The sequence below is a fragment of the Ovis canadensis genome, chromosome 11, assembly GCF_042477335.2.
Source record: "Ovis canadensis isolate MfBH-ARS-UI-01 breed Bighorn chromosome 11, ARS-UI_OviCan_v2, whole genome shotgun sequence".
Taxonomy (NCBI): domain Eukaryota; kingdom Metazoa; phylum Chordata; class Mammalia; order Artiodactyla; family Bovidae; genus Ovis; species Ovis canadensis.
Window position 1 is genome coordinate 29,787,108 of NC_091255.1, and position 13,376 is coordinate 29,800,483.

The 13,376-nt window shown below is 41.0% G+C and overlaps 1 protein-coding gene and 1 long non-coding RNA gene across 3 annotated transcripts in view; one reads left to right on the top strand and one right to left on the bottom strand.

The window, feature by feature from the left end:
- Positions 1–13,376, top strand: part of EFCAB5 (EF-hand calcium binding domain 5) — an 88,519-nt gene that overhangs the window by 58,359 nt on the left and 16,784 nt on the right. The window contains exons 13-16 of the mRNA XM_069602987.1: positions 1,093–1,249; positions 4,586–4,875; positions 6,779–6,948; positions 9,187–9,415. Coding sequence (XP_069459088.1) covers positions 1,093–1,249; positions 4,586–4,875; positions 6,779–6,948; positions 9,187–9,415 — 846 coding nt within the window. The remainder of the gene's footprint in view (positions 1–1,092; positions 1,250–4,585; positions 4,876–6,778; positions 6,949–9,186; positions 9,416–13,376) is intronic.
- Positions 1–13,376, bottom strand: part of LOC138447312 (uncharacterized) — a 46,798-nt gene that overhangs the window by 8,673 nt on the left and 24,749 nt on the right. The window lies entirely within an intron of this gene.

Sequence of the window (13,376 nt, forward strand, 5' to 3'; positions counted from 1 at the left end):
GTTCCTATCATTTAACCAAATGGTATGTGTTCACTTTCTTTTATCAATAAAATCTACCTTGATTAGATAAGTTACTATCTAGTTAATGTAATCTAGTAAAAAATCTAAGTGGTAAGTAAAATTAATGTCAGGCCAATGTTAAATATAAGAAAGAATTTTTGAACACAGTCATTTTTTGTTGTTTGAACACTATCATCCATCGCCCTTCATTACAAAACATATTTCATCAAGAAGCCAGGCAGGGACTTCCCTGGTGCTTCAGTGGCTAAGACTCTGATCTCCCAATACAGGGAGTCCAAGTCCACTCCCTGGTCAGGAAAGCTAGATCCCGCATGCTGCAACTAAGACCCAGCACAGCCATAGATAAACAGATAAATAAAATAAATTAAAAAAAAAAAAAAAAGCCAGGCAGGGACTTCCCTGGCAGTTCAGTGGTTAAGACTCCATGTTCCCAATGCAGGAGGCATGGGTTTGATCCCTGGTTGGGGAGTCGGGTAACTTAGATCCCGCATGGTAGAGAAAAAAGGAAGCCAGGAAGATCACCCAATGTGTTTATCACATTGCTGAACAACTAGTAAGGGAATGGAGAGGAATGATTCTCGAGGAGTGAGTCCCCTTCCTAAATGAATGTGTTTTAGTTCAATGCAGAAAATGCCTGCTTTCTAGCTTAGAGCTGAAACATAGAAAATGTTTATTGAGACATAAAAACTGATATTAAGAGAATTAAAATTAAATGTTTCATTTTACTATTCATATCCTGCTTAGTCCCAAAGTAAAGCTGTTTCTATAAAAAGTGCTGCTCTTTGTGGGGAATAAGCATAAGATGCCAGCTAGCATATGTGTCTGTGTGTGTGTGTACGTGTGTGTGTCTGTTAGTTGCTCAGTCATCTCCGACTCTTTGTAGTCCACCAGGCTTCTCTGTCCATGGACTTCTCCCGGCAAGAATACTGGAGTGGGTGGCCATTCCTTTCTCCAGGGGAGCTTCCTGCATTGCAGGCAGATTCTTTACCATCTGAGCCACCAGGGAAGCTCGCCAGCTAGCATAATAAACAGATATATCTTCTGTGCTTTGTTATCCTGTGTGTGCCCTAGGCTAGACAAAATGCTTCCCAAATCCGACGGGAACTTCTCCTAAAAGCCCTCTTTCAGAAGTGGGACAGTGATGGCTCAGGGTTTCTGGATCTGAAGGAAATTGATGAACTCTTGTATACATACAAGGAAGGAATGGAAAAAGAATCAATGAAGAAAGGTAAAAATGAAGAATTTTCTTAAGTTGTGGTAACAACTTGGCTTCAAGTTTCCCAGTATTATGATATGCATGTGTGCTCAGGCATGTCCAACTTTTCGTGACCCCGTGGACTTCAGCCCACCGGTCTTCTCTGTCCACGGAATTTTCCAGGCAAGAATACTTAAGTGGGTTGCCATGTCCTCATTATTATGATATATATACAGTTAAAATATTGGTTGTTCTAAAGCCATGAGATAGTATTTCACACTTCACATGTACTAGTGTGGCTATCATTTTTTTTTCAGTTTTATTGAGATACCATTGACATGTAACATTGTGTAAATTTAAGCTGTACAATGTGTTGATTTGATATGCTTATATTGTGAAATGATTACCACAGCTTAGTTAATACCTCCATCATCTCACATAATTACCATTTCTTTTTTGTGGTAAGAACCTTTAAGATCTACTCTCTTAGAAACTTTCAAGTATATAATGTGGTATTGTTAACTATAATCATCACCCTGTATATTAGAATCCTAGAACTTCTCTTGTAATGAAAGTTGGTACACTCATTAATAATGTTTGAGATCTTGTCATGTGCCTCTGGTCATTTGCATGTCTTCTTTGGAAAAGTGCCTATTCAGTTCCTCTGCCCATTTTCCAGTCCGATTTTTTTTCTTGCTATTGAGTTCTATGAGTTTGCTGTATATTTTGGATATTAACTCCTTATCAGATATATGATTTGCAAATATTTTCTCCCATACTGTAGGTGGCCTTTTCATTTTGTTGTTACTTTTGCAGTGCAGAAGGTTTTTAGTTTGATATACCCCCATTAATTTATTTTTGCTTTTTTTGCTTATATAGTTTGACTGTAATTTTTTAAATGGAAAATAACAGTGTTGGTAAGGATATGAAGAAATTTGAACCCTTGTGCATTGCTGATGGGAATGTAGAAAATGTCAGAGCAATCAAGAGTTAAACTGTTGTAGAGGGCTTTGTCCAATATCTTAACTCTACATAGTTAGATTCCTTCTGTATACCTAGCTACACATACCCATAAAACAATCCAAACCCACTTCACAGTCCTGCCTACTTTCCCTTCTCATTTTATCTTTCTGCCTCTGCAAGGTCTGATTCACCTCTCAAGTCTGAATGACTTGTAAGTTTCCCCTAAATTTACTTAACTTTGTGTTCTCCTTAATGACTTTCTCTTCTTCTATATTTTTCCTCTTCTGATCAATTCTTCTCAATCAAAAGCTACTAAAATTCTCATATAATAAGTTCTCTCCTTCATCTGCTTAGATCCCAGGATAAATGATTTTGCTTTTCACTGGATTTAAGGATTTATCTGATGACTTTGGCATAACAGATTTCAAATTCTTAAAGTATATGGTGCGTGAGAGAAAAAATGATAAGGGTTAGTAAAGTTCTTCAGCCCTTTCAAAAGTCATTGTATTGGTTGATCTTTAAAGTTGCCTAAGTTGATCAACTGTCAGGTGTTCTTCATTAATTGGGTCTAATGGGGTGGTTTCCACTTACAAGATGGGAAATCCTCATAACACAGAACCATGGTCCATGAAAGAAAAAATTAATTACACGATGGCCAGGAGAGCTGCGTTCTGATATTTTATATTTTACTAAGTAAGATTGCCAGGAGAAATATCAATAACCTCAGATGACACCACCCTCATGGCAGAAAGTGAAGAAGAACTAAAGAGCATCTTGATGAAAGTGAAAGAGGAGAATGAAAATGTTGGTAAATCTCAACATTCAGAAACTAAGATCAGGGCATCCGGTCCCATCACTTCATGGCAGATAGGTGGGGAAACAGTGTAAACAGTGGCTGACTTTATTTTTCTGGGCTCCAAAATCACTGCAGAGGGTAACTGCAGCAATGAAATTAAAAGACACGTACTCCTTGGAAGGAAAGTTATGACCAACCCAGACGGCATATTAAAAAGCAGAGACATTACTTTACCAACAAAGGTCCGTCTAGTCAAGGCTATGGTTTTTCCAGTGGTCATGTATGGATATGAGAATTGGACTATAAAGAAAGCTGCTACTGCTGCTGCTAAGTCGCGTCAGTCGTGTCCGACTCTGTGCAACCCCATAGACGGCAGCCCACCAGGCTCCTCCGTCCCTCGAATTCTCTAGGCAAGAACACTGGAGTGGGTTGCCATTTCCTTCTCCAATGCATGAAAGTGAAAAGTGAATGTGAAGCTGCTCAGTCATGTCCAACTCTTCGCGACCCCATGGACTGTAGCCTACCAGACTCCTCCATCCATGGGATTTTCCAGGCAAGACTACTGGAGTAGGGTGCCATTGCTTTCTCTGAAAGAAAGCTGAGCACCGAAGAATTGATGCTTTTGAACGGTGGTGTTGGAGAAGACTCTTGAGAGTCCCTTGGACTGCAAGGAGATCCAACCAGTCCACTCTAAAGGAGATCAGTCCTGGGTGTTCATTGGAAGGACTGATGTTGGAGCTGAAACATCAGTCAAAGCTCCAATGCTTTGGCCACCTGATGCGAAGAACTGACTCATGCGAAAAGACCCTGATGCTGGGAAAGATTGAGGGCAGGAGGAGAAGGGGACAACAGAGGATGAGATGGTTAGATGGCATCACCAAAGCAATGGACATGGGTTTGGATAAACTCCGGGAGTTGGTGATGGACAGGGAGGCCTGGTGTGCTGTGGTTCATGGGGTCGCAAAGAGTCGGACACGACTGAGCGACTGAACTAAACTGAACTGAAGTGATCACATGACCGTGAGCAAGTTACTGAACTTCTATAGAGCCAGATGTCCTCATGGGTAAAACAAAGGAGTTGGACACAATGAATTCTAGAATTTAAGGGACCTGAGGATGATGTTATAAGGTTTCACCTGCTGAGAGGTAGAATTAAAATGAAACAATATTACCATATGTAAAATAGATAGCCAGTGGGAATTTGCTATATGACTCAGGGAGCTCAGATCCACTGCTCTGTGACAACCCAGAGGGATGTGATGGGGTGGGAGGTGGGAGAGAGGTTCAAAGGGGAGGGGACATGTGTATACCTGTGGCTAATTCATCTTGCTGTATGGCAAAAACCGACACAGTACTGTAAAGCAACTATCCTCCAATTAAAAATAAATAAATAGACTTAAAAAAATAGATGATATAGGAATCATCTTGAGTTCAGCATAGGCAGTCACTATAAGATGTTCCATTGGACATCCATTGGAGATGCCTTTGATATACCTGGTTTTCCATGAGAAGCAGTTGTTAGAGGCTTCGATTTGCTGTAAACATGCAAATTTCCCCCACAGGTGAATGAACTTTTGATTAGTTTTTGGTCTTATGTTTCTGTCTTTTAGCTAAACTACATGTCCAATTTCCAAAGCTACACCCTGGGCACGAAGTGAGATTGTCTTCCAAACAGTTTCAGAAATACATAGAATTGGTTGTCTCTGAACTCAGGGGCAATGAAGAAGAAGTTCTGGAGAGCGTTGTGGAGTTTCTGATGAACTCTTTAGAAAGGAGCCATGTTGAGAGTCTGAGGAATTGTGCCAGACAAAAGTGGCTGCACCAAATCCAGCGTGCTGCAGAGACAAGTGGCGTGTCCTTGGAGCCAGTGTACACGGAGACCTTTAAGGCCCTCACCCAGGTGTGCTTTCTAAAGTGACATATAAGAGAAAAACATTTCCTCCCAAGTGATGATGTTCAATGGTTGCAAAGGAGGAACACACAAAATTCTCTTGAGAAATCTCTACTATAGATATTTTTACTCATTCCAATGTTTTACAATGACCCCAAACCTAGTAAAGATACAACTGGAATGACTGCAGATTGGCAAGGTAGAAGCAGAGAGGAAAGGGATAAGAAACAGAATTATGTCTTGGAACTCCTAATTTCATTTGTGCCAAGAGTCAAAGAAACCTATAACAGACAATAAACTGACATTTTAAAAAAAAGCAGTAAGGAGATGTTCAAGCAGTTTAAGCTATATTTCCCTTGCATGCTGTTTTGGGAGTCAGTTTTAGAAGGAACTATTTGGGGGGTGGTGGGAGGGAGGCTTCAGACAGAGGGGATATATGTGTATACTTATGGCTGATTTACATTGTTGTACAGCAGAAACCAATGCAACATTGTAAAGCAATTACCCTCCAATTAAAAATAAAAACAAAAGGAACTATTTAAATTATAAAGTCATTATAAAGTAGAATCCAACTTGACACAATAGTTCATAGCACTGCCTAGAAATAAGCTGAGACTATTGCAGAATCCTGTCCCTTAAAAGACATGACCTGGATGAACCACCATCCACAGTTCTGCTGCCTTCCTCGGACACTTCCAGCTTACTGCTTTTCCCAGGCAGGAACAGCATGGCTGTCTTCTACAAGTATCACAGCTTCCATTGATCCAGGGAAACTATGTCATTCATCTCAGCTAAATAGCAACACATGATTATGGGAATCATCTCCTGAATGGCTTAATTTTCCACTATATCAATAATTGGAAATGATGGGACCAGGAACAGTAGACCAATCAGAAAAAGAGATATTGGAATGTCCCTGGCAGTGCAGTGATTAAGACACTGCATTTCCACTGCAGGGGACTCAGCCAAAAAGCAAAAGAGTTATTGTTCCAACTTGCTTCAGAAATCTGCCATGCCCTTAGAGACATCTTACTACTACATTTTTGTTAGTCTATTGATTTTCTATGTAGAAAAGGAGGAATCAAGAAGGGAAAAGAAAAGGACAAAGAACAAACTCAAGTTTATAGGAAGAGGAGACAAATATCAGAGAAAGTGTCTCTCATATTTCCAATTTATACCCATACTTGGCATATGTGTTAACACAGAATATTGTTATAATATTTTAGGTACATAGAATTTTCAGTTATTTTAATTAGGCATAGTAGTTGTGGGACTTCCCTGGAGGTCGATTTGTTAGTACTCTGTGCTTCTACTCCAAGGGGCATGGGTTTAATCCCTGATCAGGGAACTAGGATCCCACATGCTGTGCAGTACAGCCGAAAAGAAAAAGAAATACTAGTTGCATATAGTCTGCAATCCAGAGCCCCAAGTAATCCTTTCCTGAAATGATGTAAGTCAAATGTCACAGCCAAACTATGTTAAGAATTTCTTGAGAACATTTTCCCATATTCACATCATAGTAGATGGTCAAGAAATATGAATCATCTTTCTTGCCTGAGCTCTCTAAAATAAGCACTTTCAACTGAAGCCCATACAACATGAGTATGGTTCAAAGGGATCCAAGTTTTAAACCTCTAAATATAACTAGACTTGACAGATTTTTTTTTTTTTAGTAGAACTGGTCTGGTTGGCATAAAGTAAATCTGTTCTACTCACTGAAACTCAGGTTTCAGGAACAGCTGTGGTGTCAGCCTTTCCCCCACTGTCTATTTATGGTAATATCTACATCATTTACTCAGGAAAATGAAATTATTGGGGTCAGATGCACAGATTGGCTAATGAAGGGAGACATAATTAAGAGAATAGCTCTTTGGCAATTGGCAAATAAATGGTCAGAAACATTTTGTCACAGGATGCTGAAGCCCATGGAAATAAGAAGATCAGTGCTCACATTTCCCTCTTAGAAGAAAACATACTTCTGCCTGATAGAGGGAACGTTCTATTGAGGAATGTAGCTTGTACTTTAGACGATGCTCCGTTTGTTCTGAAAAGAGTGCTCTACAGGGACATGAAGGGGATCAGGTAAGAATTTCTAAAGACGGTTTCACCTTTCTTTTGAAAAAAATTCCTTTTGTGAAGTAAAGTAGCACTGAAATCCTTCCTAGTTAGCTATCCAAGAGAGAAATGCCTCAGATCACCAAAGTTATTCAAGCAGGAGGTGATAGGTTTCCAGTCTTGGGTGATTTCACCTAATTTTTTCTAGAGCTTGCTCTTGGGCATTGGTTTTCATATAGGGACTTTGCTTCACAGTATCAGTTCAATTGTTTGTACCTGCGCTGTAAATTATGTCTCCAGTTCAGTTCCATTCAGTTGCTCAGTCATGTCCAACTCTTTGCAACCCCATGGACTGCAGTACACCAGGCCTCTCTGTCCATCACCACCTCCCAGAGTTGACTCAAACTCATGTCCATTGGGTTGGTGTTGCCATCCAACCATCTCATCCTCTGTTGTCCCCTTCTCCTCCCACCTTCAATCTTTCCCAGCATCAGGGTCTTTTCAAATGAGTCAGTTCTTCGCATCAGGTGGCCAAAGTATTGGAGTTTCAGCCTCAACATCAGGACTTCCAATGAACATTCAGGACTGATTTCCTTTAGTATAGACTGGTTGGAGCTCCTTGCAGTCCAAGGGACTCTCAAGAGTCTTCTCCAACACCACAGTTCAAAAGCATCAATTCTTCAGCACTCATCTTTCTTTATAGTGCAACTTTCACATCCATACATGACTACTGGAAAAACCATAGCCTTGACTAGACGGACCTTTGTTGGCAAAGTAATGTCTCTGCTTTTTAATATGCTGTCTAGGTTGGTCATAACTTTTCTTCCAAGGGAAATAGATGGGGAAACAGTGGAAACAGTGTCAGACTTTATTTTTGGGGGCTCCAAAATCACTGCAGATGGTGATTGCAGCCATGAAATTAAAAGACGCTTACTCCTTGGAAGAAAAGTTATGACCAACCTAGATAGCGTATTCAAAAGCAGAGATATTACTTTGCCGACTAAGGTCGTCTAGTCAAGGCTATGGTTTTTCCTGTGGTCATGTATGGATGTGAGAGTTGGACTGTGAAGAAGGCTGAGCGCCAAATAATTGATGTTTTTGAACTGTGGTGTTTTAGAAGACTCTTGAGAGTCCCTTGGACTGCAAGGAGATCCAACCAGTCCATTCTGAAGGAGATCAACCCTGGGATTTCTTTGGAAGGACTGATGCTAAAGCTGAAACTCCAGTACTTTGGCCACCTCATGCGAAGAGTTGACTCATTGGAAAAGACTCTGATGCTGGGAGGAATTGGGGGCAGGAAGAGAAGGGGATGATAGAGGATGAGATGGCTGGATGGCATCACTGACTCGATGGACGTGAGTCTGAGTGAATTCCGGGAGTTGGTGATGGACAGGGAGGCCTGGTGTGCTGCGACTCATGGGGTCACAAAGCGTCGGACACAACTGAGCGACTGAACTGAACTGAAGTGAAGCATCTTTTTATTTCATGGCTGCAGTCACCATCTGAAGTGATTTTGGAGCCCCCAAAAATAAAGTCAAATTATGTCTCCACATCCTGTTTAAATGGGCTTCCCTGGTAGCCCAGTGGTAAAGAATCTGCCTGCCAATGCAGGAGACTCGGGTTCCATTCTTGGGTCAGGAGGATCCCCTGGAGAAGGAAATGGCAACCCACTCCAGCATTCTTGCCTGGGAAATCCCATGGACGGAGGAGCCTAGTAGGCTACCCGCCATGGGTAGTAAAAGAGTAGGATATGACTTAGCGACTAAACAACAACATCTTGTTTATGTATGTTTTCTGTTATGATCTAAGCTGGTTTTTTTTTTTTTTTTTTGCCTGTCATAGTGTAAGAACTCTACGTCAACTTTTATTGACATTATATCTGTTTGTAGCAATCTTTTGCCAATAACACTCATAGCCCCCAATCAATCAAAAGCAGCTGGATTCGTATCACAGCCATTATAACAACATAATCACTCTTAATTTCTAGCCCTTTCCATTGTGTCCCCCTAATCTGACTGTATCTGGCTCGTCTATCTTCATTTTTTTTCTGTACAGTCTTTCTTTTTGTTCAATATACACACTATTAAGCTTATTTTAAAAAATCTTTCTCTCAAGTCAGACTCTCCAAACTGGTAATTTTATCTGAGTCCACTTCTCTGACATATAACACTAATGATTATGGATGGACTGATCTAGTGTCCTGCATGGCTTAGTCTAAAGCCCTCTTCTGTGCCTTTCTCCTTTTCTCATATTCCTGTTCCTCAGCTTTACAGTAGTGGATGAAGGGAAGCCAATACACGTCCCCCAAGTTCAGCACCATGGGAACATCTACTTCTGGAACCATTCCCGCAAGAAGAGCGATCACAATGGTTCATTACTGGCTCTGCCCCTTCAGGACACATATATGAGGATATTTGGGGTCTTGGCTGTTGACACTCTAAGAGATCCCCAGAAAATTAACATCTTCCTACCCCACGAGATCAGATTCTATCAGGTATGACATAGAAAAGTTCTTCAAGATCAATGGTAGGATAGCCTCTCCTAAACTTTTTGAAAAAGTAAAACCTGAAACCAGAGGAGAGTAAAGCTATGTATATAAATGGTGTCATCATACATACAGTAAAGCTATGTATATAAATGTCATCATACATGTGTCAGTCTTTGGAGAGGTTCCCTATTACACACGGAGGGACTCAGACTCAGTTGCATATCTATGCCTCAGATTGTCTGGGAAGCTTGTGAATGTGTCCCATGGTATTCATTGTAGGAACAGCATTTTCTGCTATAGAACTGAAATCCAACTATTAGACTACTAACTAAAACCCAAAAAGTAGGAATGAACTTATAGAAGAGACATATTTATGTTTTATTTATAGTGGTACCTAGAAATCCTTTGCTTTTTACACGAACGGTGCTAAGTATGATATGCCTTACCATAGTTCTTGATTTTAGTGTTATAATTTTTGAGGATGAAGAATGAAGGAAAAGCCTAAATGTTTCTCAAATATTCATGTTTTCAAATTAGATCTCAAAAAGGGAGTGGCACTTTTTCATGACCTGTAATGCTATGGCTTCTTTGGTAAAATTGTTGATTATCCAGTATTTCTTCTTTAAAATATTATAATAGCTTAAACTTAATAGAAAATAAAGTCCATGATGCTTACTGTTGAACAACAGCAAAAATAAATAAAAATAAAAATCTTTATATCAAGGTTGATATGTGGGTTTTATTCTGGGTTATCAGTGGAGTTTTATTTAAAGACTGTGCCCAGTCGCTCAGTCATGTTCGACTCTTTGCAACCCCATGGAATGTAGCCCACCAGGCTCCTCTGTCCATGGGATTTCCAGGCAAGAATAATACCAGAGTGGGTTGCCATTTCTTCTTCCAGAGGATCTTCCTGACCCAGGGATTGAACCTGTGTCTCCTGCTTTGGCAGGAGGATTTTTTTTTACCACTGAGCCACCCAGGAATCCCCAAATATTAAAATAGGTTTGAGGGGACTTCCCTGGCAGTCCAGTGGTTAAGAATCTGCTTGCCAATGCAGGAGTCATGGGTTTGCTATCCGGTTGGGGAACTAAGATCCCACTTGCTGAGGAACAACTAAGCCTGGGAGCCACAGGCCACACCCAGAGATCCGGCATGACATCAATGAAGATCCGACGAGCAGCAACCAAGACCCGAGGCAGTCAAATAAATGCATAAGTATTAAGATAACTAACTAAATAAGTAAAATAGGTTTTTGAAATTAGGTCACTTGTTTGAAAATGGTGTTTAAGTATCTTATACTATCTGCTAAATGAAAATAAATTAAAAGAAACTAAAAAAAGGAAAGGCACTGTTTAAAAAATATGTATTTATTTATTTTATTATTTATTTGGCTGTGCCGGGTCTTAGTTGCAGCATATAGGATCTTTAGCTGTGGCACCTGGAGAATCCCATGGATGGAGGAGCCTGGTGGGCTACAGTCCATGGGATCGCTAAGAGTCGGACACGACTGAGCAACTTCATCTTCACTTTTCACTTTCCTGCATTGGAGAAGGAAATGGCAACCCGCTCCAGTGTTCTTGCCTGGAGGATCCCAGGGACGGGGGAGCCTGGTGGGCTGCCGTCTATGGGGTCACACAGAGTCAGACACGACTGAAGCGACTTAGCAGCAGCAGCAGCAGCAGCAGCAGCAGCAGCAGCAGCAGCAGCAGCATGGGATCTAGTTCCCTGACCAAAGATCAGACCCAGGCCCCATGCATGGGGAATGCAGAGTCTTAGCCCCTGGACCATTAGGGAAGCCCCTGGAAAGCACTTTTAAGATTATAAAATAACTAGACCATTTCTACAAGCATTTAAATTTAATTTTAGGACTTTCCTGGTGGTCCAGTGGTTAAGACTCCACACTTCCATAGCACGGAGCATGGGTTTAATCCCTGGTTGGGGAACTAAAATCCCACATGCTGCACAGTGCAGCCAAAAAGAAAAAAAAAAATTTTTATTTAATTTTATGAACAAAAATTTCAGTGAAGGAAGATTGAAAATCCTGTGGAGGCGTTGGACTGGGATGTAGCAGCAATCAGGAAGTTGCTATCATCTGTTCCCTTGGATGCTCTTGATGTTTATTTACCATTATTTAAATTTTTCCCGTCTCATTTACTGGATGTACAATTGAGGAAGTGGTAGAATCTTTTCCCTTGGACATCTTTTTAATAATAAGTTTCATTCTCTTCTGACATAAGAATGATGTGAAGATATTAAGATGCAAAGTGGAAGACTATGGTGAACTATACTCCAAATTATCATTCAGTTCAGTTCAGTTCAGTCACTCATTCGTGTCCAACTCTTTGTGAACCCATGAATCACAGCACGCCAGGCCTCCTTGTCCATCACCAACTCCCAGAGTTTACCCAAACTCATGTCCATCGAGTCAGTGATGCCATCCAGCATCTCATCCTCTGTCGTCCCCTTCTTCTCCTGCCCCTAATCCTTCCCAGCATCAGGGTCTTTTCCAATGAGTCAACTCTTCACATGAGGTGACCAAAGTATTGGAGTTTCAGCTTCAACATCAGTCCTTCCCATGAACACCCAGGACTGATCTCTTTTAGGATGAACTGGTTGGATCTCCTTGCAGTCCAAGGCACTCTCAAGAGTCTTCTCCAACACCACAGTTCAAAAGCATCAATTCTTCGGCGCTCAGCTTTCTTCACTGTCCAACTCTCACATCCATACATGACTACTGGAAAAAACAGCCTTGACTGTTGCTAAGTCACTTCAGTCGTGTCCGACTCTGTATGAGCCCATAGACAGCAGCCCACGAGGCTCCCCCGTCCCTGGGATTCTCCAGACAAGAACACTGGAGTAGGTTGCCATTTCCTTCTCCAATGCATGAAAGTGAAAAGTGAAAGCGAAGTAGCTCAGTTGTGTCCGACTCTTCGTGACCCCAAGGACTGTAGCCCACCAGGCTCCTCCATCCATGGGATTTTCCAGGCAAGAGTACTGGAGTGGGGTGCCATTGCCTTCTCCGACTAGACAGACCTTTGTTGGCAAACAAATGTCTTTGCTTTTTAATATGTTATCTACGTTGGTCATAACTTTCCTTCCAAGGAGTACGTGTCTTTTAATTTCATGGCTGCAATCACCATGGTCTTATTAGAGAACATGTCAAAGTGAATTCTAAATTGACCTCCTAGTCCTTGGAGGTAAAGGCTCTTGAGTTACCCTTTAGATGCCTTGGGTCATAATATAAAATAGAGATATTTTTGAAGAATAAACTTCTCCTAGAGTTTTCTTTGATGTGACCATTTTTTAAAGTCTTTATTGAATGTGCTATAACATTGCTTCTATGCTTTGGTTCCTTGGCCAAGAGGCATGTGAAATCTTTGCTTCTTAACCAGGATTGAACCCATACCCTCTGCGTTGGAAGGTGAAGTCTCAACCACTGGACCACCAGGGAAGTCCCATCCTAGGGTTTCTTGACAGCGAGACCACAGATCGGTTCTAAGGGTTTCTGATCCTTTCTCTGTGGAACAGGCTCTCTTTATGTGTCGAAGAAAACTGTGTAATCTAGGATACTGCAGGCCTGGGAACCCAGCATACCTGCACAGCTGATCTGATGACAGCATGTAAAAACACAGACATTAATCTTGCATCAGATTGGGGCAGCTTTTACCCATCTGTCCAAGGCTGGCATTAGTTGTTGGCTTTTAAACATTTTTTTTTCTTTCTTATGACACTGCTTTCTGATAGTATATACCACTGATTTCACTGGATGATTATCAGGAAACATAATAAGTTAGATGGATTTTCCGGTAGATCTCTGTTTACTCTTTTGGTTTCATTTTTTCATAGTGGAACCTGAAACACTTTTTAGAACACTTTTGAAATGCCTTTTGAGAACCAATGAATAATTTTTAGGAAGTAGATGATTATCAGGCTTCTCTGGTGGCTCAGTGATAAAGAATCTGCCTAC